We start from the raw sequence: 27,896 nt of genomic DNA on the forward strand, positions 1-27,896 counted from the left end.
TAAATTATATCAACAGCATTTCTCTGGTCCACTATTTTTGTCACTTTGTCAAATAATGCAATAAGATTTGTTTGGCATGATCTATTTTTGACAAATCCACTTCAAGTTATGACTTTGTTTTCCTTTAGGTGGTTGCAGATTCATTGCTTATCTTTTCCAGAATCTTCCCAGGTATTGATATCAGGCTGATAGGTCTATAGTTTTCTGGATCCATTTCCCCCCCTTTTTTGAAGATGAGAACTACATCAACCTCTTTCCAGTCATTTGATAGTTCCCCAGTACTCCAGGATCTTTGAAAGATATTTCAGTGGTTCTGAGATCACATCAGTTCTTTCAAAGGTTTATTTAGTTGGAAAATTTATATTGTTGCCTACTTGCTCACAGGAGACTCAAAGAAATAAAAACAATATAAAAGAAATAAAAATAATAAAAATAAAAATTAATTAAATAATATCCCCCTACCATCCCAGTGGTAATACATGCTCATACCAGCCATTTAATGAGCTCCATCCCCCTATTGGTTAGAAAAAAGATATCAATAAGCTTTAATAGAGATAGATAAAATATGTTATAACTAGATGAGTGGGAAATTTTTGTAATGGACTTGGTGAGAATGAAGATAGAAGAGACAATAGAAAAGAAGTTTTTGGAAACTGTCAGGTTTCGATATCATCTTCAAATAAAATAAATTGCATTTCCAAACAGATAGTCTTTGAAGAAATCTTTCATTTTATTAAGCATGACAATCTGGCCCCGATCATGGTGTAGCCAGCTCTGGCTTCCTGACCCCAAACCCTCCCTTTCAGTTCCCCAAATCTCTGCATCTCATTGGCTTTCTTCCAAATCACTCTCCCCATATCTACTACCTAAGCTCCCAGGAATGCCCCCCCTCCCTCTCATCTCCTAGGGGATATTATCTTCAAGGAAAATAAGTAGGTGAAGTGTCAAGAGTCCTCTTGCCAGCTGGCCCCTCTTTTCCTTCTTATGTTAGCACTAGAGTAAATGCAGGTTGAAGTGCTGACATCACACCAAGATGTCACATGGAAGAAATGAATGATGTACTAAATGTGTATTGAATACATGGTTAAATAAATAAATAAATAAATAAATAAACAAATAAATAAATAAATACAGGATGAAACCCAGCTCTACTTCCACCCCCTACTTTGGAGAAGAATGCATAGGGACAAAGAGACTATGTTCAAACAGACTTAGATTAATGTTTTCATCCCACCTTGAATTCTTTCTCCCATCTTCCCTGGTTGCATGACAATTTTAATTATGAATTCATTTGTTTTACTGTTTGACCTTTATTGTGGATTTTAATTGGACTGGTTTTACACTCTTCATATTTTCATTTCCTTTATCTTAATTATCAAACAGATAGTCTAGTGGCTAAGTTGCTGGCCTAGAAACTAGCAGACTGTGAGTTCTAAAGCTGCCTTAGGCATGAAAACTGGCTGGATGAGTTTGAGCTGCCAAGTCTTTCAGCCCAAAATGAGAAAGAGGAAAGATATAAAAATATGTTCACCACCCTGCATTACTTATAAACTAATAAAGAGCATAAAAATCTAATAAATAAACAAAAAAATTGTCATTATTATTGATTTTAAATAACCTTATTGTCTAACAGAAAGGAAGCACACAAATCCAATAACTGCAATAAATAATAAAATGTTATCAGTCTAAGAAACAGTTTCACTATCAGTTCTCTACTTTTATCATTAAACATTCCTTAGTGTTTAGATCTGGTCTCAGGATGATAATGTAGCACTTGGGAAAGAAGATGCAGCACAGCAGTCCAGCCCCGGAGGCCAAAATGGAGAAAACTTGCACAGCCACCATGTATTTCCCTTTGGTGCTCAGGTAGGTCGGCACAAAGGAGACCCAGACGCTGCAGAAGACCAGCATGCTGAAGGTTATCAGCTTGGCTTCGTTGAATGCCCCAGGTAGGTTCCTGGCTAGAAAAGCTACTGTGAAGCAAATGACAGCAAGGAAACCCATGTAGCCGAGGATGGCATAAAACATGGTGACAGAGCCTTCATTGCATTGAAGGATGATCTCTCCAGGCTGGGAGTGCAGGTCAGAGTCAGGGAAAGGGGGAGCAACTGCTAGCCACAGTGCACAGATGAACATTTGAACACCAGAACATGAAAGAATGATGGAGTTAGCCAAGCTCTTCCCCAACCATCTTCTCATCCTATTCCCTGGTTTTGAGGCTAGAAAGGCCAGCACGACTGTGATTGTCTTGGCTAACACAGAAGACACGGCTACTGAAAAGACAATGCTAAACACCGTTTGTCGGAGAAGGCAGGTGGCTCTCCTGGATTGTCCAATGAAAAGAAAGGAAGACAAGAAGCAGAGCAGGAGGGAGACCAGGAGGATGTAGGAGAGGTCCCGATTGTTGGCTTTGACAATGGGAGTTTCTCGATATTTAAGAAATACGATTAAAACAAAGCCTGTGGTTAGGAACAATAGTAGAGCAAAGGAGACCAGGATGATGCCCAGATGCTCTTTATAAGAAAGGAAGGTTATTCTTTTGGGGATACATTGGACTTGATTCTGAGTTGGATATTGATCATCTGGGCACTTTGTGCATTTTTCAGTATCTGAAAAAAAAACACCAGAAAGTAATATTTCTTTTACAATCTCTCCTCTCACATTTTTTTTTAAAAAAGTCTTCTTTGGATGATATTTGATACTGAGAAGCAGGAGAGTCATAGTAAATGGTAAATATATATGAACACTTGTCTGACTATCCCCTAAAACCTAAATGCCTGATGGAATACATGATGCTGATTATGCTGAATGTGGGACTGATGAACTAAGCTATCAGAAATATTTGTGTTTTATCTATTAATCCATAACAAGGACTGTTAGAGCACTGGAGAGGAAATAGGTAGGTTTTATCCACAATCATGGTAAATTTAGCTTATATCTTTACTTTTGCACTGACATCTTCTCAATAGAATTAATGATGTGTCATTTGTTCGCTTGTTTTTTTTTTTTTCTTGGAACCCAACCACTCTCTCTCTCCACTGTCCTCCAACTAAGATCATTCGGCTTATGTGGCTCTATCTGTCAACCCTGAACCTGACCTGACCGAAGCCATTTTGAAGCTTCAGTGTTGCCTCACTGAAGCTGAGGGATAGGTAGGGGTGGAATTGAGATAGTTGGGGTGTTGTAGCCAAAACAAAATACTGTCTCCTGGAAACCAAGGACCTTCTTACAGGTGGCCAGAGAGAGGGAAGTTACCAGGCAACTGGACGGCACCTTGATTGGACCATGTAACTGATTGTTTGGGAAAGGGGGAAAACTTTTATTAGGTGAAAACCACAGGAACCTCCAGAGTTGGTTTTCACCAGAACTGTGCCAATGTGATCTATCCAATAAAACTATTCTTTGAGGAATCTACCTGTCTCGGAGTTTTGCTTGCTATGGATCAGTGGTGGGTTGCCCCCGGTTCGCACCGGTTCTATAGAACCGGTAGTAAAACTGGCGGGAGGCTCCACCCACCGACCCTGACATCATCAAAATGCTTCTGCGCACATGTAGAAGAGTGTGCGTGCGAACAAAGCAAGCCCCGCTGTAAACCAGTAGTAAAGGTAAGTAGAACCCACCCTTGCTATGGATGTATTACTTGGAACCCTGACATTATTATCTTAATAAAGATTAAGATTGATTAATTGACATATTAATCTTTTGGACTATAAGTTAAGGTTGATTTGGGTGATCAAAAGCCATTAGCTTGAAGACATTTATTTATTTTATTTATTTAGTTTGTCAAACATTTACGAGAACAGATATAAGTATAAACATGGATATGAACACAGGAAATAAGTACAAATAAATGGGGACAGTAAGACAGGGAAAGCAGGCACGCTGGTGCGCTTATGCACACCCCCTTACAGATCTCTTAGGAATGGTGTGAGGCCCACAGTAGACAGTTTAAGGTTAAAGCTATGGGGGTTTGAGGAAGTAATGATGGAGTCAGGTACAGCATTCCAGATATTGACCACTCTATTGCTGAAGTTGTATTTTCTGCAATTGAGTTTGATTTCAAATATTCCTAAGAAAACTTCAAGACTTCAGATATTCCTAAGGAAACATATAAAGACGCTTGCAAAGTGACAAGAGAGATTTTTGTGGTAGAAGTAACCTTTCCCAATCCACCATGTCCTCCTAACATGCGCTCTTTTAACATGCACATTGATCAAAATGCTTTGGATGAATCCAATACCTTTTGTTCTGGTATCACCCACCTTCTTGCAGTGAGATGGTCCCCTCTGGACAAGGAACACAGTCAAAGCAGCAAACTGGCTTTCCTTCCTGAACCCGTTTGAAAAATCCAGGAGGACAGTTGTCCGTACATCTGGACTGAGGAAGAGACTAACCAGAAAACAAACAAACAAAAAAAATGTGTTAGGACTAATCTATGGAAAATGGATGTACACCTGAACATTAGCCAAATAATCTATGGGCTTCGCTTACATAAATAAGTATAATCACTAATTCTAATTCAAACACTTGCAGGATATGCAACTACTAGTAGATTCTTCATTTAGTTATTGCCCTTTGCTCCTGGTGTATAACATTGCAATAAAGAACTTTTCTACTGAATATTTTTTTGAAACTTTCTTTAACAGTAACAGAGTTGGAAAGGACCTTGGAGGTCATCTAGTCCAACTCCCAGCTCACGCAGAAGACCTGTACTAGGGATTCGAACTGCCAAACTGCCGACCTTCCTGATCAACAAGCTCAGTGTCCCAAGCCATCTAAGACAACTGACAGGGATCTAGTCGCTACATTCAGTGAAGGTCATCCACATTGGTGACTACTTTTAATCCATATGAAATGTTATTGATTTATTTATATTTCATATTTCTTAACTGCCCATCTTTCTCAGCTCCTAAGACTTTAAGAAACAAAGGGAGGAAGCCCATATTTAACCCACCTTGTTGAGCAACTTTAGTCGTGAAACGGCATCTTGGTTGATGACAAATCTCTGTCTTTCCAAAGTGCCCAGTTGCTGTTTGACGGGATCCTCCAAAGGGAGAACCACCCAGCTGATAATACTTAGATCTGCTGCTACATCTCCGTTTTGGTCCAAGTAGAGTTTCCGTTGGGAAAGATTGCAAAACTCATCATTCTTCAGAAATGGGTGGAACTAGAATGGAAACATAGTGCAATTTTAAAGCAGAACCTTGTTTGTTTGTTTTTTTATCCCACGTGGTCTTTTCATATTTGAATGTTTCTTCTAGTGTGCTTTAACTTGCAGATATCCTTAGATGGAAGTTACCGCCTTAGATGGGTGTTACCACTATCTTTAAAAATGAAAAAAAAAAGGTTCAGTAAAATTTGTCAATAAGACATAGGAGCCTTGGTGGTGCAGCAGACTAAAGTGCTGTTAAGTAGCACTTAGCTGCCAGCTGCCTGCAATTACTGCAAGTTCAAATCTTACCAGGCTCAAGGTTGACTCAGCCTTCCATCCTTTCGAGGTAGGTAAAATGAGGACCCGGATTGTGGGGGCAATAAGCTGACTTTGTATAAAAAAAAGAACACCGCTTGGGGGGGCCGAAAGCCCTACTAAGTAGGTATATACAAAAGTATGACGGATATTGCTTAACGCATTGTAAGCTGCCCTGAGTCTCCGGAGAAGGGCAGTGTTGTGTAGTGGGGGAAGTTAAGGACTGAGGCGACATGCGAGACCGTGATTATAACTCTTTATTAAACAACACGTCTTAACAACCAAACGTAGCGAACAAGCAACTACAGCCTGACAGCTCTTTTATATGTGGCTGTCAGGATTAATTATGCCACATTAATTAACCAATTAATTATGCCACATTAATTAACCAATTAGGGAGCATGGAACTCCCATGCTCCAGCCGGCTGCTAACTAACCAATCAGGAACAGGCATTTCAGTTGCTAGGGAAATGCTCCGACATAACAGGCGGCATATAAATTGAACCAATAAATAAATTAGTTATAGGGAATAGTCTACAGCCGTGATGGCGAACCTATGGCACGCGTGCCACAGGTGGCACACAGAGCCCTTTCTGTGGGCATGTGAGTTGTTGCCCCAGCTCAGCTCCACCATGCAGGCATGCGTACCTCCCCCTGGCCAGCTGGTTTTCAGTCTTTGCTGTGCATGCCCTGGGGCAGGATACATGTGGGAGACATGAGTGCATGGGCGGGGGGCGAGGGTGATGCATGCATGAGCAGGAGAGGCTCGCACATGTGGGGCGGGGGGCATGTATGAGATCACACATGCATGCATGGGAGCAAGGGAAGTACAGGGGTCACACACACATATGTGGGGTGGGGTGCACCTGGAGGGTGCACACGCTCATGCACAGGGGGAGCGCACAGGAGGTTATGCACACATTGCATTATTAGCATTATTATTATATGACAAAAAGGTTAGCCATCACTGGTCTAGAGCAATTAACAAAAACCTGAATCAAAAAAGAAAGAAATTATTCATAACATCATTATAAGCAACAGTTTGATTACCAGAAAGCTTGGATTTCAAAGTCAAGAAGAAAGTTGTCCAATCTTCTCCCATGGAGACCAGACAGAGTACACCGTTTCTTGAGCTGATTCTACTTTATTGTCAGTCTACATTATCATAATCTAAAAGTCTGAAAGATCTAATCCCACATCAACCCTTCTGACGGTTTGAAAAGTTAGCGAGGATCCTTTCTGAGTTTCTTTCTCAGTTTCTCCTTCATTGATTGTCTTAATACAAAGGCCAGGCAACCATTTGGGATTCCTGCAAAGAAGTCTAGATGATCTAACAGTCTCCTTCAAATTTATGAAGCTAAGTTTCTGCAATGTAGTAACATAGAGGATGCACATATCTTAAAATATGTGCATGTTACTACAGTTACTACATGTTACTACATTGTATGAATCTTTTATGTTACTCTACATTACTACATTGCAGAATCTTTTTAAAATTAGCAGTATGTAACATCAAAATGTCAAGTTGCCTGCTCTTTGGAACACTATGGCCTCAAATGATTAGATTGGTCAAACCTATTGAACTTTTGTAGCACAAGAAGGTTGAAAAGGTTTTCCTCCTCCTTTGGATTCCTTCTGTAAAGGAACTCAGCTTGAAGGTTCCTTGTTGGGACCCCATACCTGCCATGGCTCAAGCCTTGGACTCACCAACCTCTCTTTGCTCTCCTTCCTTCTCCTCCTGGATCTGGAGGAATATGCAACATTCAAGGCATGGGCCAGAGTCTTAATGAGACTGTAAACATGGGGATCATTTTTGATCCGGATTCTGTCCTTTTTCTCTTGGATCTCCAGTGGTGCTTTCTGGGTGCATCTTTTCCGGCCTTTGGCAGAAAAGACATGTTTTGAAAAAAAACAGTGAAAAGTCTTGTCTTCAAAATGGGGTTCCACAAAGAGATTGTATTCAAACACATCATCTTTTGGTCTTTTTTTCTCCTGAAAAGCAAAGGTCCAGATACTATGGATGTATTTGAGAAACAGGTGGTTTTTCAATAGATATACTCCCAAGACTGTCATAATCCAGACTTTCCCTTCAATGACTTCTGGCAAATGCATCAGTGCTAAATGGAAAGGAAGAATTCTGTCCCAAATGGAAACATATTCTATGAAGTGAACAAAGACATTGACTTGTCTCCATGCGGAGACGACATCAATAAGCGATGTTATATGCGCTCTCATTGGGAATCGTTGGGATATAACAACACAAATTCCATTCCTGACAAGCAAAGGAGTGAAAGTCCTCATGAAATTCTCTCCATTCTCTGTGTCTGAAGCAAAGAGACCAATCAAGGTCCATCTGAAATGCAGGAGCACTTGGATAATTCCTGGGTAGTGGAATCCTTCTTTGGGGAGCATCCGATGGAAAAAAGGAAATTGACTTTTATCACTCAGAACCCCTGAATCAGTTACAAAACTAATCTGAAAAAGCAGTGAAGAATGCTGTATTACATTAGCTTATTGTTCATTAGTCATTAGGCCATATGGAGATACAATATAAAACAGAATATTAACAAGATCATATATAAAAATGAAATAAAAAGCCATTAAGTAAAAATAATAAGAAGAAAGAAGAAAAATTAAGTTTCTGTATCACACCTACAATTTACCACAATAGCCCAATGGTATGATTTCAAGTGAACTGAAATGAAGGACTGCATTATACAGTACATATTTTTTTTTCAATTTTTACTGCACAGAAAATAATTTATTTTAATATAAGGGTCCCATTAGGTTGTTTGTCTAATGTGCACTACAGATCCAAGAATACTGATATCCTTTTTTCTATATACAATCAGTGGTGGGATCATTCCGGTTTAACAACCAGTTTGGTGGTGAAAAATCACCTTCTGCATTAGTGCTAGGGAATCAAAGCTGAGGCGTGGCAATCCGTTCTGCCATGTTAATCAGTTGGGAAGATAAAGATAAGTAAAGCACAAGGGCGGGCCCAGCTGATTGTCTGAGCGAACTGGTTCGCTCCCAGCTGATCGTTGGAGCTACCGGTTCACCTAAACCGGTCTGAACCGGTAGAATCCCACCCCTGTATACAATTGACATTCAAATAATATATATGTTACATCTTCTGCCTCTGGAGCTTTATACATATATTTGTTCATTATAAGGGACTTCATTAATTCTTCCATATTTAATCATTGTGTCCTTCTGTTCAAATCCTGCTTAAGAAAATGCCACTTATAATACTTATAGGCATTTCTGCATTTAAGTATGTGGGCAATTTGGAAGGTGTATTTGTACCAGATTATTCATTTCAATGTGCCAGTTCTACTGAGGATGGTTATATGTTTCTCTCCAGGATATCCCAGATTTTTTATGCAACAATCTTTCTAGCAATAGCACTTAGACTTATATACTGCCTCATAGTGCTTTACAGCCCTCTATCAGGCCTGGAAGCTATCTTTCGCATTGGATCTTCAGGCCTGCCACATTTACTACTGTGGGAAACTGGGAGGGGGATTGTATGGAACCAGGGTGATATATAGGCATAATAACATTCCTTTCTCAGAGAATCAAGGACATCTTGCCCTGTATCTGGAGGGTTGGAACTGGGAGGCATCTCCAGTTGTGATGGTGCTTAATTGGACCATGTGATGGACATGTGGGTGATGGGCGCAGGGACTTGGATTTTCCTTTGGATGGAAAAACCTGGAAGTTTTCAGATTTGGTTTTCCCAGATGTGCCAATATGACAACTTTAATAAAATGGAACTTTGAGGAACTTCAGGCCTCAGACTCTTCTTTCGTTGGGCATGTTACAGAGTCATCATATTTCCCCCAATGATTTGGGTCCTCATTTTACTGACCTTGGAAGGATGGAAGGCTGAGTGCACCTTGAGCAGGTGAGAATCGAACTGCCAAACTGCTAGCAGCCGGCAGCCAGCAGAAGTAGCCTGCAGTACAACATTTTAACCACTGCGCCACTGCTCTTATACTAGGATCTTCTAAGCTTATTCCATAGTTCTAGAAGAAACAGGTAGACCATGGCTCCTAAAATAATTTGTCAGTTGTCGAATCCACAAAGTCTTTAACTGAATTTTTGTCTTTTCTAACAGACCCAATTTTGGAAAACTCTTAGTTTGGCTCATTTTAATTTCACACCAATTATTTTAGCTAATTTTTGCTAATTCTAGACAAAGACCAATTTTATAAATTCCCAATTCAGCTCTGAGAGCAGCAGCCAAAGTGTTTTTTATCCACCCGCAAGGTACTTCTCTGATGATCTGATTGTGTTTGTTCTTATAGTGATAGATTTTAAGTACCAAACTTCAGCTTCATGTAAATGCATGGAGAGTAACTTTGGCATTATGTACTAGAATAAATTTGGCAAGGAAGCTGGTTAGCTACATAGCATACAATCACTACGCTTTGCTGTAAGTGAGCCTCTTTGATGAAAAGGGAGCCATGATCCCAATTTCTAGGTAATAAAAGGTTGTAAGTTACTCTAAAGGTCACCATTGAATAGTCATCTATGGCTATGATAGCATTTTCCAAAGATCATTACTTTTTCGTTTGATTTATTAATAATCAGAGAAATATGTCAGTAGGAGCCAAGCCCTCTTAACAGCCTACAGATTTTGCAAGCATGATAATTGTATTGGTGCAAATATAATATATATGTATCATTTTAGGCATGTGTACTAGTACAAAATCTTTTATTAGACCTGGTAATTAATGGTTGCTAATGTCTAGACTAAATAACAAATGTTGCAAGTATGCATCCTTATCTTACCTTTGATAAGGACCATGTTGTGGCTCCAAACCCTATTTTCAAACAAGAGCTTGATTCAGTAGTGGGTTTCAAATCCCGGCGCTACCGGTTTGCTATCAGGAGCACGCAGGTGCGCTTGCTTGCTTCGCTAGTATGAGCGCAGTGGTTCTGCGCATGTGCAGAAGATTCTGTGCATGCGCAGAGCATTTCTGATGATCTCTGGGTGAGTGAGCGGAGCCTTTCACCACAGCCGCTACCGGTTTGCCTGAACCGGGGTGAACCGGTAGCAACCCACCACTGGCTTGATTGTAGAAAAGGCTTCAATCAGGGTCAATTGTCTGGGTTCCATTTTAAGGGCAAATCCATTTCCTCCATAATATTTCTCTGTTTACTGTGTCAAATGCTTCACCAAGGTTTGCAAGTGACATATTTTCTACTTAGATGATTTAAGGAAAAACAATTCTAAATTATGGACCAACCCTATTTTAAGCCTGCTTATTCTTCAGCAAGGAATACACTTTTCATCTACCCACTCTCAACTCTATTTAAGAGGAACCTAGCATACATTATATGACAATATCTATTAGATTAATGGACCTTTAATTGCTAGAATCCTTTTTATTTCTTTTTTCTTTTTAAATACACTAGCTACTACTGACATTTTTCACACAACTACTTATGGCAGGCATTATTTATAACCGTGAAGATACCTATCAATAGAGGAGCCATCTAGTTTGGATGTTGTTTGAATAGTTTAGCTGATAGAAAGGGGGACTTGATTGTGCTTCAAGGCTTTCATGATAAATTTGATCATGAATATGTTAAAAAATAGTTGGCTTGTTGGCTAATATGCTATTTTTTGTAATAAAGTGATTTATTAATGCTAGTGGTGCTAATGAATCCATAAGACAATTATAGCTAAGGATACTATTTCACAAATCTGAGATTTGGTCATCTTTGAAAATATTATTAGTTTGGGTCTGTGTACAAAATATGAGTTTCCCATCATTGCTGCACCTTCCTCTTGTACAGAAGCCTTTGATTGGACATAGAGCCTCTCCTCACCTTCAGACGTCTGGTGTAGAAATGCCCAAATTAATGGAGATGGTGACATGAGAGGATATGCCTGCCTGATCCTTGCCACCTCACCAATGTGAATCCCAATCTGTTCTGCCCCAGCTACGGACCCCAAAGAATGCAGCACACACAAAGTCTTTACAAACCTTAGTTTACTAAATTAAATCAGTCTTTTTCAAACAAAGGCTGTTAATTAACTTTCTTAACAGCCTACAAGAATCCAAAGAATAAATAATCGTAATCTTACTATGGTTGGCAAAAAGCCCAGAAGCAATTTGCAGAGAACTAAGATCGAGACATGAAGGAGAGTGAACGAAGTTGTTCCCTGCAAATTGCCTCAGTCGTCGTCCTTCCTTAAAAAGGCTAAGGGAGTGGCCAATTAGCCCCAAGCCTTACTCTTGAGGAGACCTCCTCCTGAGGAGCCACTCCTGCCTTTTGGCAGTTCTGCGTGCCCGTGCATCGAGAAGAGGCTCCTCCTCTTCGTCCTCTTCATTTAAGGGAGCTTCTGGAGGTTCTGAAGACCCTGGCTGAATCCCTGCCTCTGACACCACATCTTCTCCAGCCTCCTCATTGTCCAACTCGAGTGCCAGCTGCACAGGCTGCTGGTGCAGCACCGCACCAGCCTCTTTGCTGTCAGAATCAGCTACTAGCTGTATAGGCCACTGACGGGCCACAACACAATCCCTAGTCATGACACTTAAAATAGCCTTAGTGAAAAGCAGCTCTTGAATTCAATGGAGAATATAGAGTTGAGTAGAGTATAGAGTAGTACATGAGCTATTGCTCATGTACTACTATCCCATTAATTTTAGCAAATAGAGAAACACAGAAACAAACCTGCAGGACTTTGTAGGGGCCTCCTAACATTGACATTTGAATGGAGATGTCCCTGGCAGCTGCATCAAGAAGAGCCAAAAGGTTGACCATCCTTCCACAGCTGTAGTTTGGAACATTGCCTTCTCCAGTGGAGAGCATGTCCAGCAAGGCATCTGAAGTGCCAAGTATGTTCAAATAATTGTCATAGATGTTGTAGCCAAGTGTGAGGTTGTGCGGGAGCTGGGGATTTTTGTTTATCACTTGAATGGCAAAAATGAAGCGCAGTATTCTTGACTGATCAAAAAGTAAACTAGTGTAAAAATGTTTATGTTATTGCCATTATTATCAACATGAACAATAAAATACCTTTTCTAATTTAATTCTCTTTGCCTTTACAAACTTACTCTGTATTAAATGAATACTGATCCAAAACCAGGTATATACTAGTCACCCATCACCATTTAATATTTCTGAGTGTTGAGAAGATGGGATAGAGATATACCTCCATCAGCATTAAGAATCACAAACACATGATAACATGTAGCAGTACTAATTTTCATCAACCCAGTAACCAGGTAGCAAAATAATTAATTATTAAAGTGGAACCATCATAAGAAGAAGAGGATGTTTCACAGATGACCGAGAAAAGCCATTCAAAAAGCAAGTCATCCTCTATTCCTATAAGGATCAGGCCTCGAATATCAATGAACTTTTCTAAAAATATGGAAATAGTCTTGGCAGAAGTAACTACAACCTTTTCAATATCCACTGTAAATAATATCAGTGTTGAAGTGATGAATTCTGGGCTGAAAGGGGAGAGAAAAATAATCTGGACTTCTTTCAGGATTTTTTCCCCCTTCCCTATCTTTGTATTTCAATCTCCTCCACAAATTAAGACAAAATAGAGAAGCCATGGAAATCAAAATGATTCGTGAAATGAGACAGGTCCTACAATTTAGGAATAAGTGAAATCCGAAGAAAACGAGAGTGTTAGAATTGCAAAAAAGAGGGAAGAAACTTAGATCACGCTGAATGACTTACAAGGGAGATTGACTAGAAGGAGCCATGTTGAAAGGCAATGTTATATGTGATATTGTTGTTGCCGAGGTGACAATACTAATGAGATGATCTCCTGGGTGGTAATAGCTCCATGGATGTTGTCTATTCTGGTTCTCCAAATTCAGTGGGCACTTCATTCTCAGCTTCCCAGAGACTGGAAGGAACACCAGCAGCATCATAAGTAGAAGCAGGAGGTTCATAATTGATATGATGAATCAATCCACTTCACATTTTTAAATAAGAACAAAAGGAAGAATTAAGAGAATTCAAAGCACTCTCACAAGACGGTGGCTTTCAAGAGTCGTATAGACATAAACTAAGCTTTACCAAGGAAAGAAAGGTACATTCAAGAGCATAGTTCCTGCCTGTCCCAAAACCTGCATTTTATTATTTTCTGATGCAAGATCCTTTCCATGTTGCCTCAATCTGATGTTTACATATAGATAATTGCTGGAGAAGCAGCTGAAGATATATGAAAAACTGGGATGCTCATAATTATAGTGAGAAACAACTTTTCCTCTGGGGATTGTGAATTTCTTTGAGTTTCCATTTGCAGAATGGTAGCTGGAGAAAATCATGTTAGTAAAAAATCCCAAACCATCCCTGGGGACATTGTCCTCTTGTGGCTATGGTTCTTCCTGTCAGGACATGTTCTTCATGTCAGGACATGTCTAGCAAGCATTGCCGGAGAAAACATCAAAACAAAACAAAATGGTTTTTGGTGTCCTTCAATGTGATCTCCTGTCTCCAAAGACTGCTGGGGAAGATCAACAATAGTTATGGAGTATAGTGCCACTCTAGATTCATGACACTTAACTTTAGTGTTGCCTGACTTCTAACACCAAGAAAGCAATTAGTACCCTTGAACACTGGATATTTTTGTGATTTTCTTTTATGTTGGATCTTTGTATATTTTAATTTTTTAAAATTGCTTCTGCTTTCCACCTGTTCTACAAATATCCGTTTTTGAATGAGAGGTGATTAAGAGACAGGAAAGTGAAAGCTTATGGAATGTATCATTGGGTAAATATGAACAGAAAGTTATAGAATAGATCAGGGGTGGGCAACTGTGGCCCTTTTACAACCTGTAGACTTCAACTCCCAGAATTCCTGAGATAGCCAAGCTGGCTCAGGAATTCTGGGAGTTGAAGTCCACAGATTGTAAAAGGGCCACAGTTGCTCACCCCTGGAATACATAGACATTTTTTTCTTCATATTCTCTGCATATTCCTTTTGCATCAATGTAAGACAGTGACATCTTTGACAAATTGAAATTTCTTGATTTATTAAATAAACAGTGGGCTGTGAGGTCTGCAGCTGAGATGGCGGTGGTAGCCACACTGTGTTGAATTGTGTGTTTCTTGCCCCATACACATCAAACATTGTATGGAGGTACCTTATGGCCCTTCTTTGTGTTTTGTAGATGTTCTCAATGTCGTTGTGGCCTTTTGGATAAAAGGTTAAAAAACAAATGCTATTTTTAACCAAGTTCAACATTCCTACCTTCAATTCAACTACTATCAGATTCTTTCTTTTAAGACATACTATTAGTGTAATTTCATTTTTCTTTGTATGAGCTGTATTGGGCCTTCCCATGTCTTCCTATCTGTTCTTTTTTTCTTTTCTGACCAGTGAAATACAAACAAGTACAACCTCAACCAAGAAGTAATACAATACTTGAGTGATTGTCTGAAGTGTCCCCTGATTTAGGAAAGAACACAATTAGTACAACAGATGGAGCTCTTCAAAGGAGGGTGGCGTCCCTCTGGTTGAAATGTGCCCACCAGGCTTCAGAGCATTCCATCAGCCGAGGGCCCAGGGGAGGGGCGGGGGGGTGGCGGTTATTATTAACGAGGATCTGGATCCGAGGGAGACCACTGTGCCTCAGATAGCCGGATGTGAGTCCCTCCTTGTGAGGTGGGGCCGTGGGGTTCAGATGGGCTTGTTGCTTACGTACCTGGCTCCCTGCCACGTGGCAACAGCCCTTCCTGAGCTACTCGACGTGATAGCCACGGTGGCAGTAGATACACCCAGGCTTTTAGTCATGGGTGATTTCAACTTGCCATCTGTCGGTGAAACATCTGAGGTGGCTCGGGAGTTCATGGCTTCCATGACGGCCATGGACCTGACCCAGTTAGTTCATGGCCCTACTCACAGGGGAGGTCACACTCTGGATCTGATTTTTGTCTCTGGCCAGTGGTTGAGTGGTCTTGTTATAGGGGATATAGACATGGAACCCTTGTCATGGACTGACCACTCACTCCTTCGCCTAGATCTTCGAACCGCGACCCCTCGCCGCAGGGAGGCGGACCCAATTAGATGGATCCGCCCCAGGCGCCTGATGGATCCTGATAGGTTCCAGATGGAGCTTGGGCCATTTCCTGAGGATCTAGCACATGACTCGGCCGAGGACCTGGTAGCCGCCTGGGATCGGGCGGCTGGTGGGGCCTTGGACCGAGTTGTGCCTTTGCGGCCTCTGACCCGATGCCGATCCCGGGTGGCTCCTTGGTTTACTGAGGAGCTGAGGGAAATGAAGCGCCGGAAAAGACGCCTGGAGAGCGGTTGGAGGGCCAGTCTCGCTGAATCTGATCGAACACTGGTAAGGTCGCATATTAAGGCCTACCTAGTGGCGATAAAGACGGCAAAGTCTAACTACTTTTCCGCCTCTATTGCGTCATCAGGGAATCGTCCGGCCGCCCTGTTTAGGGTGACCCGCGCCCTGCTCCATCTGGGAGTGCGGGAGGATCCCTTAGAAGGCAGGGCGGAGGATTTCGGACAATACCTGTATGACAAAATCGCTCAGATCCGGGGGGATTTGGACTCTGACTGGGTAGATCAGGGCAGGGTGACGAGGAACAGTCTTGAGAATGTTATCTGGGAGGAGTTTGATGCTGTGACTCCCGATGATGTGGACAGGATTTTGGGGAGACTTAGTGCGGCCACATGTTTACTGGACCCGTGTCCCTCCTGGTTGGTACTGGCTTCCCGGGAGGTTACACGAGGCTGGCTCCAGGGCGTTATTAATGCTTCCTTGAGTGAGGGTCACTTCCCCGCTGCCCTGAAAGAGGCGGTGGTGAGGCCTCTCCTCAAGAAGCCGTCCCTGGACCCAGCAATATTGGCTAACTATCGTCCTGTCTCCAACCTTCGCTTCATTGCGAAGGTTGTTGAGAGTGTGGTCGCGCAACAGTTTCCACAATTCCTGGAGGAAACATCCTATCTGGATCCGTTCCAGTCAGGTTTCAGGTCTGGGCACAGCACCGAAACGGCATTGGTCACGCTGGTTGATGATCTCTGGAGGGCTCGGGACAGGGGTTATTCCTCTGTTCTGGTCCTATTAGATCTCTCAGCGGCTTTTGATACCATCGACCATGGTATCATGCTGCACCGGCTGGAAGAGTTGGGGGTGGGAGGCACCGTGTTATGGTGGTTCTCCTCCTTTCTCTCCGACCGGTCGCAGTTTGTGTTGGCAGGGGGGCAGAGGTCGACCTCGAGGCCTCTCATTTGTGGAGTGCCGCAGGGATCGGTCCTCTCGCCCCTTCTGTTCAACATTTATGTGAAGCCGCTGGGCGAGATCATCCGTGGCTTTGGGGTGAGATACCACCAGTACGCTGATGACACCCAGCTGTACATTTCCACCCCAGGCCACCCCAACGATGCCCTTGAAGTGATGTCCCAGTGCCTGGAGGCTGTGCGGATCTGGATGGGGAGGAACAGGCTCAGGCTCAACCCTTCCAAGACTGAGTGGCTGTGGCTCCCAGCATCCCGATATAGTCAGTTGACTCCATCACTGACTATTGGGGGCGAGTCTTTGGCCCCCACTGAAAGGGCTCGCAATCTGGGAGTCCTCCTGGATAGGCAGCTGTCTTTGGAGGAACATCTGACGGCTGTTACCAGGGGGACCTTTTATCAGGTTCGCCTGATTCGCCAGTTGCGGCCCTTTCTTGATCGGGATTCCCTGTGCACAGTCACTCATGCCCTCGTCACCTCTTGCCTTGACTACTGTAACACTCTCTACATGGGGCTCCCCTTGAAGAGCACCCGGAGGCTCCAGCTGGTCCAGAATGCAGCAGCGCGGGTAGTGATGGGAGCAACATGGCGCTCCCATGTAACACCACTCCTGCGCGAGCTGCACTGGCTCCCGGTGGTCTTCCGGGTGCGCTTCAAGGTGTTGGTTATCACCTTTAAAGCGCTCCATGGCATAGGGCCTAGCTATCTCCGAGACCGCCTGCTGCTACCGATGACCTCCCATCGACCCGTGCGCTCCCACAGAGAGGGCCTCCTCAGGGTGCCATCAGCCAAACAATGTAGGCTGGTGGCCCCCAGGGGGAGGGCTTTCTCTGTGGGGGCTCCCACCCTCTGGAATCAGTTGCCCCCGGAGATAAGAAGAATCCAGGACCTCAATGCCTTCCGTCGTTCCCTGAAAACCTATCTTTTTCAGCAAGCCGGGTTGGCTTAAGAAGAAATTTTAAAATTTTTAAATCCTTTTAATTAGTCTGCGATTTTTAATTTTTTGGGCCAAATTTTATATATATTTTTAAATGTTTTAATATTTGTATTCTATGTTTTTTATCTTGGCTGTACACCGCCCTGAGTCCTCAGGGAGAAGGGCGGTATATAAATTCGAAATTAAATTAAATTAAATTAAATTTCCTGGCCACAACTGCCATTTCTTTCTCAATAGGAATTGAACATTCAAAAATACCAACGGATTGCCCAGAAGCCTTGCATGTGAAAATGCCATCCCGACAGGAAATCAGAAAATCAGAAATAGAATCTCCAGAGATCTGGAAGTCATAAATGTCCACTGCTAGGTGTCTCAGTAATTTATCTTAGGCTTAACCCTGACTCAAATCTTTCCAGATAATCTTACAGCAATCTCATTAGTTGAGCAGCTTCTTAAAAACCTTGTCCCCAAAGAGAAGATTGGAGACCAGCTGATAGTTGTTGGAAACCATTCAAGGTAACCTCTTGAGGTGTCTGTGGAGATTCTCAGTCATAACTGTCCCAAAAGTGCTTTTTCAAGAGGCAACTGGACTTTCTTGTTTTTCTTTGAAGACATTTTGCTTCTCATCCAAGAAGGTTCTTCAGCAGACTGGATGGTGGGGAACGGAAGGATTTATACTCCTTGCATACAGCTGGTCATTTGCATTCTTTTAGAGAGTCATTGAGGCCACTTGGAAGTTTAACTGTGTCCTCAGGGTCACCTGAGTGGTGCAAATGGGTGTGGAGCCTTGGAACTGCTGAAAGGACTGTGTTGTAGACTGGAGATAGATGATGTTGTATCCCTCCCCCTCTGTTGAGAGAGGGCTGCTCAGTTTTGACATAGATCAGGGGTCAGCAACCCACAGCTCTGGAGCCGCATGTGGCTCTTTCATCCCTCTGCTGTGGCTCCTTTGCTCAAAATATGTGTCACAACTGCCAATATGCGACACCCACCAGCACGCAATTTATTGAGCTTTTCAACCCCCAGTAGGCCAACCATGGATAAATCCAAGAAAAGAAAGTTTCAGAAGAAAACAAAATGTTTAATTCAGCTATATATGCTAGTTTTGTGGGTGCTCAGGAAATAGTCAGACACAGGAGTTTTGTGGCTCCCGGTGTCTTCTTTTCTGTGGGAAACAGGTCCAAATGGCTCTTTGAGTGTTTAAGGTTGCAGACCCCTGACATAGATGGCCACTTTGACCCATTTTCCAAACCAGCAGTCCTCTCTGTCCAAAATGTGGACTTTGCTTACACTCTTCAAAAGAATTTATTTTATATGCAGATGGATGCTGAATTTACTCTTGATGAGTTTGTTCGCCTATGTTGAACTTCTATCTTGAAGTGGTGGCATGCTACTACTTCTCCCAAGGCAAAAGGCACCAACTCCACTATCATGGAGACTGGTGTTATAGCATGGACTTACCTGTAAGTCAACCTCCTGCAAGTTTTAGAACCCAGGAGGGGCCCACATTCAATATATTTGATTAAATAGGCAGCAAAGAGAACCTTGTCCACACAGAAAGTGTCAAGGAACAAAATAAAAACTTTTGTCTACCCTTTAACTTTCTCCCCATTGACCCAATGGGGGCCACAGACTGTCATTTTCAGCTCTCATTTAAAAAAAAAAACATATTTCCAGATGGAAATAAAATTTTGCTTCCGGAGCAACTGAAGTGAAACAACCGAAGAAGCTTCTTGGATGAGAAGTGAAATGTTTTCTAGAAAAAAGAAAAGAAAAGAAAGTTCAGTTGTCTTTTGAAAAGCAACTAAGATCTGGAAGATTGAGAATCTCCCTACCCTTCAGGGACTAACCATTTTAAAACCAGTCGCGATTTAGGATTTATATGTGGAGATCTAGTAGAATAGAAAAATCACAAACAGGCTCAGCACTTCAGATCAGGAGGATTTAAGGTTACTGATTGCTTTCTTGTCATTAAAAGACAGGCAGCACTAGAGTTAACTGTCATCAATCCAGAGGGACACCAAACTCCATAACTCTGAGTGACCTTCCGCAGCAGTCTCTGGAGAAAAGATACCACACTGAAAGATAGCAAAAGTCAATTAACTGGGTGCTGAACTACTTAATTCTCACATCACTTTCTGGACATGTCTGGATAGGAAGAATCACAACTACTACAGAATAGTATCCCCCAGGGGTATTTCTATGATTTTTCACTAACATGCTTTCCTCCTCTTGATACACAAAGATGTTTGTGATCCCTAGAGAAGTTACTTCACACTGTAATTATGACCATCCAGCTCTTTGAGACTATCTCTTGCTACTTCTCCAGTGACTGCCTTTGATGTTAAACCAACATGGAAGAGATGGTGCATCAGAAAAGGATAAATGCCTCTGGTCATGCTCCCTGTGGCACATATTTTTGGACAGGCAGGGTCTGTGCTGTTGAATATGCCTTTCTCTGCTTTCCATGGGAAGCTCCATTGATCTATCTCTGAATCGGAAGGGCCACTGGCATTTCCATCTTGTGAGGATTCTTTGAATACTTTCTACTCTCCTTGTTATACTTGTTTAGAAATAGGAAGCAGGTTGATTTAGCCCTATGAATTATGAACTTCCTACTTCTTCTGATGCTGATGCTGATGCTGTGCCAGCCAGTCTCTGGGAAGCTTGGAATGAAGTGCCCACTGAGTTTGGAGCACCTGGATGGAAAACGACCATGGAGCTATTACAAGCCAGGAGACCATCTCATCAGTATAGTTGTCACCGCAACAACAATATCACATATAATATTGCCTTTCAATGTGGCTCCTTCTAGTCAGCTTCACATGTAAGTAATTGAGTGTGATGGAGTTGCATTCCCTCCATTTGCAGTTCTAACCCTCTCCTTCTTTCCTTCCTATTTCACTTAGTCCTACATTTCAGGACATATCTAATTTCTTGAATTGTTGTGACTTCCTTGGCTTCTCTCTTTTGTACAAGAGACTAAAATACAAATGTGAGGGAAAAATACTTGAAAGAAATGTAGAATATATACTTCTTCCAATTCAATCCTGAGTTATCGCTTGAATACTGATTTTAGTTTAAAATAGTGACTGAAAGGGTCATAGGTTACTATTAGATTTTTTTTTCTGGGTGCCTAATGAAACGGCATCTTCCTATTATGATGGCTCTACTCTAATGATTGAATGATTTTGACTCCTAGTTAGTACTGTTCCCAAGCCTGGGATGCTGAATATGCCAAGGGTTCAATTTCCTGGCTATATTGCTAACTAGCCAAATATCCTGCTCTTGAGTATGTTGAATTGAGATGTTTGTAGTGTTTTTACTGGTTTTTTTTATTTTAAAATGTTTTTAATATAATAATTATATTTTAAATAAATTTAAATAATATATTAAATTTATTTAAATAAAGTAATATATTTCCTGTATTGTAAGCTTCCCAGAGTCATTGACTGAGATGGTGGTTATGGAAAATGAATGAATGAATGATGGTATATTTGTGATTGTTAACCCTGATGGAGGTTTATTTCCATCCCATCTTCCATTCATAAAAATGAAATGGTGATGGGTGACTATCATTTGCCTTTGGTTGTGGATCAGTATGGACTTAAGAATCAGAAGACTTGTGGAGACAAGGAGGATTAAATTGAAAAATTATTTTGTTGTTGTTGATGATGAGGATGATAATGATGATAACATGAATACTTCTTACATTAGCATACCTTATGATACACTAAGAATACCACGCTACATTTTTAATATTCAAGTGGTTAACAAGAATGCCTGGCTCTTGAGAAATCTCACTCTTGGTTATAATATCCATGACAACTATGTGAGTACACTTGGGACATCAGATGCCTTGCTGGATATGCTTTCTACAGGAGAAGCCAATGTTCCCAACTACAGCTGTGGAAGGAAGGACAACCTTTTAGTTCTTCTTGATGGATCTAAAAAGGATATCTCCATCCAAATGTCAACATTAGGAAGCATCTACAAAATCCCTCAGGTTTGTATGTTCGTTTTTCTATAGGTAAAGTGAGAGGCATTGTGGTGGGTGAATGGTAGATCTGAACCTATCTTCCCTTTGGAAGTGAAGAGATGCTTTTCACAATGGCCACTATAGGTGTCATTGTTATACACTGCCAATATATTATTACCATACTCCCAAGATGGGCTCTGTAAGACTGTATTGGAGTTGAAGTTTGGGACTTTAAATGTATCACTACTGGAACAAACCCAGTCACATCACCTCAAGTAACTTGTGGATGGATAAAAGTTCTACAGCTATTAACCACAAAGCTGACTTGAGAATTCATACCAGAATAACAGAGTTGGAAGGAACCTCTTGTATTCTAACCTCCTGCTCAAACAGGAGACCCTATTCCATTTCAGACAAATAGTTGTCCAATCTCTTCTTAAGAACCTGCAGTGATGTAGCATTACCGTTTGTTCTATGTCTAAAACCTGGGTGTATAATTATTGGAGTTACGTTAAAGCTATAGAAACTGATAGACTTCCAAAATTCTGATTTTTGAACAGAAAAAAAAAATCAAGTGAAAATTCTTGGACTCTACAACTTGACAAATTATATTAGGAGCTGCGGTCTCTTGTATAACTGGAGAAAAAGCTAAAAAGATTGCTGCACAAAGAATCCAAGATATAAAGGCAGAAAAAATATAGCTATCCTCAGTAATACTGGTTATTTGAAATATATTAGACACTACAAACATACTTTCAAAATTTCAAGTATATCAACACAGAAATACAAAAACATCTTAGGCTCCAGAGACAGATGACTTAACATATCTATTATTTTAATGTCAATTGTATAAGAAAAGGAGAGATCAGTATCTTGAACCACATTTAGATGAATGAGCTTTTGGGATGCTTGTGTTCAAATGACATATTTTCTGTATGGTCAAATTCAAAAATGATTTTAATATGGCTTTTTATTTGAACAAACATTTAAATTGAGGGTTGCATGTACAGGTCTGATTGTGATCAATAGTAGGGGTGATACAGAAATGTGATTTGCATTCTTTGTTCTTATTCTTTTTAAATTTATTTATTTTATTTTGGACTTTTGTTGTATACAGAATTGTAATATTATGTATTTTTATTCTGTATCTTGATTTTGCTTAATGATTAATCAACAATAAACTAAATACGTTTATGAGAACAAATTGGGTCTCTTTAAAGGCTAATATTTTTGAACTGATCTGACTTCAGATAGAACACAATGTTCTTCATTGTTTTTTCAGATCAGTTTTCAATTATTTTCAGAGTCACAGAATGATAAAAGTCAATTGCCTTTTTACCACCGGCTTTTCCCTAAAAAGGGGATCCTCTACCCAGCCTTTGTCCAATTGCTTCTGCATTTCAGATGGACCTTAATTGGTCTCTTTGCTTCAGACACAGAAAATGGAGAGAATTTCATGAGGATTTTCACTCCTATGCTTGTCAGGAATGGAATTTGTGTTGTTATATCACAACAATTCTCAACAACTGGACGTATAGCTCCCCTCAGGGATGCCCTCTCTAAATGGAGGCAAGTTAATGTCTTTGTTCACTTCATAGAATATGTTCCCCTTACAGACAGAATTCTTCCTTTCCATTTAACACTTGAAGGCTTGCCAGGACCTGTTGAAGGGAAAGTCTGGATCACCACATATGTCACAATAAATCCAATTAAAAATTACAGACTTCTCAAACATGTGCATAGTATCTGGACCTTTTATTTCAAGGGAAAAGAAAGGCAAACAAAGGATGCATTTGAACCCAATTTCTTTGTGGAGTCACCATTTGCAGATCAGATATTTCACTGTTCTTTTTCAACAAATGTATTTTCTGCCAAGGGCCGGAGAAGATGCACTGAGAAAGCACCACTGGAGACCCAAGAGAAAAGAAACAGAAACAAAATCCAAAATGTCCACCATTATTATGGTATTATTAAGACTCTGGCCCTTGCCTTGAATGCTGCATATTCCTCCAGATCCAGGAGGAAGAGGACAGAAGGCAAAGAGGTGCTATGGGCTCCAAGGCTGCAGCCGTGGCAGGTAGGGGGTCCTTACAAGGATCCATGCAGCTTATTTCAAAGGTGAATGAGGGGAAGTAGGGATGGGTTTCTGGGGGTTCATAGGGGTTTGGGAGAAAATCTAGCTAAGATTCTATGTAGTTCTGAGAACCCCCAAATCCCACTCCTGCCTGGCCCCACCCATCCCACCCCTTCCCTCTCAGGAGTCCCCACACGGCCCGTTTTGGATGCAGGTAAGTGCAGGGTGCATGCTAAGGCTTGGGAAAACAGGCCTACCGGAAGATTGGGAAGGCCGGAAATGGGCCCGTTTCTGGCCTCCTGAGGGCCTCCGCAGCCTGAGGAGGCCGTTTTCACCTTGGGGAGCCTGGGGAGGACAAAAACAACCCCCACTGTGGTACAGGGGCCGACTAGGCCACGCCACTATGGCCACATCCACCCAGCAACCAAGCAGAGAACCCCTTGCTAAAATTTTTGGAGACCAGCTCTGAGGGGAAGCATCTCAACCTACTTGTGCTACAAGAGGGTAACAAGTTTAGCAAATCTAATCGCTCAGGAGATAATATTCACAAGAGTGGGAAATATCTCAGATTTAGTAAAAATTGCTATTTTTTAATTTAAAAAAAGGATATATGAACTTTTAAATAAATTCCTGTATCTATGGGTTTGTGATTAAGATTGCAGAATTTGCCTCTATGATTATGAATGTGACTCTGACACCAAGTAGCGCAACCCCTTCTCTGCAGGAATCCCAGTTCAATAGATCCCAGTCTATTGCTTTTAAAATTCCTGCATTTCTATTCTAGTTTCATCCCTTTCTGCAGAGGAATGAATATTGGAATATTTCCAGGATGCAACTGTACTTTGACCAAAATGGAGATTTAGCAGCTGATCTGGTCATCATAAACTCGGTGGTTTTTCCCAAGGAGGAACTAATCCCAAAGGAACTGGGGATTTTTGAAAGACAAAGACTTATCATAAACTCAGCTACTCTGTCTTGGCTAAAGTTCCTCAACAAGGTGGGAGAAACATCGGTCTCTTTTCTCTATTTTACAAAGCCCATTTCAACTGTGGTAAGCCATTGCACCATGGTTTAGGGTTGAAACGTAAAAGCCACACGAAAAAAGAAAGCGAGGCGCTGAGGTACTAGGGATTGTGGTGCTGATAGCCTCAGGTTTACTTGTTCCTTGTTCTGAAAGAGCAAAGAAAAAGGCAATTTTGTTGACCCAGGTCAAAGTTCAGATTTGGACCGAATCCAATGAAAGTGAATCAAGAGTGAATTGAAGTCCTTTTGGTCACAGTGGGAAATAGGATTTGAAATCAGGATTTATCTTGTCCTTATTCAGGTCAGTGTCCATGAAAGGGCACATCAAGATGTTTTTAAGCAACCCAGAATTGGCCAGAATTATCCATTCCAATCTCTCACCCCACTGGGATAGTGCAATAGGTGTTGTGCTCCTAGGAAGGAGGTCCATGATTTCAGTTCATGAGGAATCATAATGATTGGTCTGATGTAAAGAACTGAAACATTGCTTTGACTCAAAGAAAAGCTCTTCCTGATATCTCAAGTAATGAGATATAGTTTGAAAGGAAATGCCATTTAGATTTGGCCTTTGGCTTATAAGAGGATATTTCATATCAAAACCTCTAGAATGCCACCTTTACCACCTTTAAAGCGCTCCATGGCAGAGGACCCGGGTACCTTCGAGACCGTCTTCTGCCACCAATAGCCTCCCACCGACCAGTCCGTTCCCACAGAGAGGGTCTCCTCATGGTGCCATCAGCCAAGTTATGTCGGCTGGCGACACCCAGGGGGAGGGCCTTCTCTGTGGGAGCCCCAGCCCTGTGGAATGAACTGCCCCCGGAAATACGTAAGATCTCCGACCTCCGGGTGTTTCGCTGCGCACTGAAGACCCTGTTGTTCCGCCAGGCAGGGCTATCAATATAATAATTTTAAATTGGGGTATTTTAATTTTTGGGGTTTTAAATCGGCCAAATTTATTTAATTATTTTAATTTTTGATCATTGTTGTGTTCTGTGTTTTTAAATTGGCTGTACACCGCCCTGAGTCCTTCGGGAGAAGGGCGGTATAGAAATAAAATTATTATTATTATTATTATTATTATTATTATTATTATTATTATTATTATTATTATTATTATTATTATTATTATTATTATTATTATTATTATTTATCTTGCTTGTTAGCTGCCTCAAGTCTCTCTGGAAAAAAAAAAGGAGGATCCAAATTAAACTACTAATAAATGTAGGTCTGTCTTTCCACACCAGTTGGCGATTGTATTTATTTATTTTTTTTAACAGGGAATGCTTTTTCTTGGACCTATTTCTAATTGGACTTATTTCTCAATTGGGCCTTGGAAATATTTCCTGTCTCATGCTCATGTCCCATGTGCTACAGCAAAAGATGGCTGATTTATCCTGTTTGAGGGACACATTCTCATGACTTCATCTCCTTATCTCACTGTAGTTTTAAGACGGAGCTTTTAGTCTTATTTCAAGACTAAAAATTAACATTCAAAAATTAACAAAGAAATATACAAAAAAACAAAGATCTCCTTTAAAATGGACAGTCCTAATTTGTAAGGAATGTTTTGTTTGTATCTTAACTGGGAGTTGGTTTTGGATTACTATGAAAGGGGAATGGAATTTTCAGTATTTGTCTTTCAACAGTTTAGAAATAGTTACAGATATCCTATTTATCTAAATAAAGCCCAGAGGCTACCTGGCTAAAGTTTATGTTTATGTTTATCCTAATATGTTTTCTTTGGCACTTTTTAATTTTATGCTTAGTCTCTGCCTCAGTCCAAATGTGTGGAAAATTGTCATCCTGGATTTGTCAAGCGGTCTCGAGAAGGAGAGCCAGTTTGCTGCCACGACTGCATTCCTTGTCCGGAAAGGACCATCTCTACTCAGGAAGGTGGGTGACATCAAAGAAAAGATTAGTCCCTGTGAAAGTGGGTTCATCCAGAACAGAGGTGTCAAACTGGGCCAGATATGTCACATGCAGGCCCTGCCCCTCCAGCTCTGTGAATGGAAAAAACCTAATGATTTGCCCCCTGGCAGCAACGTGACATGGCAAATTTGACACCCGTCAACCAATTTTTGGCACCACACTACAAAAAAGATGTTGAGACTTTGGAAAACGTTCAGAGGAGAGCAACTAAGATGATCAAAGGCCTGGAGACTAAAACATATGAAAAACAGTTGCAGGATTTGGGTTTGGCTAGTCTACAGAAAAGAGGAACTAGGGATGACATGATAGCAGTATTCCAGTACTTGAGGGGCTGCTACAAAGAAGAGGGGGTCAAGCTATTCTCCAAAGCACCTGATGGCAGGACAAGAAGCAATGGATAGAAACAAATCAAGGAGAGAAGCAACCTGGAATTAAGGAGGCACTTTCTAACAGTGAGAACATTCAACTAGCAGAACAACTTGCCTTCGGAAATCATGGGTGCTTCATCACTGGAGGTTTTTAAGAAGAACTTAACATTAACTAACTTTTATAACTTTATTGTCACTTTAAATGTACACTAATCAGCATACATTAAAAGGAAATTTTGTTGCATACAGTTTTCAAAGGATCACAACCTCCAATATACAGTACATAAACCTGACCAAACAAACACAAAATTATGCATATATCCACATATATGACACAGAGAAACAACACAGTGTAGTTTGGATGTATAGCAATAGCACTTAGCACTTAGACTTATATACCACTTCATAGTGCTTTACAGCTCTCTCTACGGTTTACAGAGTCTGCATCTTGCCCCCAACAATCTGGGTCCTCATTTTACTGACCTTGGAAGGATGGAAGCCTGAGTCAACCTTGAGCCTGGTGAGATTCAAACTGCCAAATTGCAGTCAGCAGTCAGTCAGCACAAGTAGCCTGCAGTACTACGCTCTAACCACTGCACCATCTCAGCTCTTATACGTGTACATGGTGAGAAAAACATGTACATGGCGAGAAGATTGGACAGCCACTTGTCTGAAATGGTATATGGTCTCCTGTTTGAGCAAGGGGCTGGATTAGAAGATCTCCAAGGTCCCTTCCAGCTTTATTTTATTCATTCATTCTAAACATACCATTGCTCCCAGTAGACTTTCCAGATTATTTGCAGGACTCGTTTCCTCAGTCAGCCAATTCGACTTCATAAGATAGACATACTATGTGTCTGGAATATAAAGAAATGTCATTT

The 27,896-nt window shown here is 41.2% G+C and overlaps 2 protein-coding genes across 2 annotated transcripts; one reads left to right on the forward strand and one right to left on the reverse strand.

Annotated features, from left to right (window-relative positions):
- Positions 1 to 1,704: 1,704 nt before the first annotated feature.
- Positions 1,705 to 13,398, reverse strand: LOC132711682 (vomeronasal type-2 receptor 26-like). The gene is made up of 6 exons (XM_087885282.1): positions 13,181 to 13,398; positions 12,161 to 12,449; positions 7,148 to 7,942; positions 4,955 to 5,167; positions 4,263 to 4,389; positions 1,705 to 2,609 (listed from the first exon to the last, which is right to left on the reverse strand). Exons 1-6 carry the CDS (start codon positions 13,396 to 13,398, stop codon positions 1,705 to 1,707), a joined length of 2,547 nt encoding a protein of 848 aa, XP_087741408.1.
- A 7,941-nt stretch (positions 13,399 to 21,339) lies between these two features.
- LOC148115909 (vomeronasal type-2 receptor 26-like) lies at positions 21,340 to 26,687 on the forward strand. Its single transcript, XM_087885283.1, has 4 exons — positions 21,340 to 21,648; positions 22,904 to 23,698; positions 24,480 to 24,692; positions 26,485 to 26,687. Exons 1-4 carry the CDS (start codon positions 21,340 to 21,342, stop codon positions 26,617 to 26,619), a joined length of 1,452 nt encoding a protein of 483 aa, XP_087741409.1. The 3' UTR covers positions 26,620 to 26,687.
- The last annotated feature ends 1,209 nt before the right edge of the window (positions 26,688 to 27,896 follow it).

This window comes from Pantherophis guttatus, chromosome 2 (assembly GCF_059756535.1).
Source record: "Pantherophis guttatus breed Tessera chromosome 2, ASM5975653v1, whole genome shotgun sequence".
Taxonomy (NCBI): Eukaryota; Metazoa; Chordata; class Lepidosauria; order Squamata; family Colubridae; genus Pantherophis; species Pantherophis guttatus.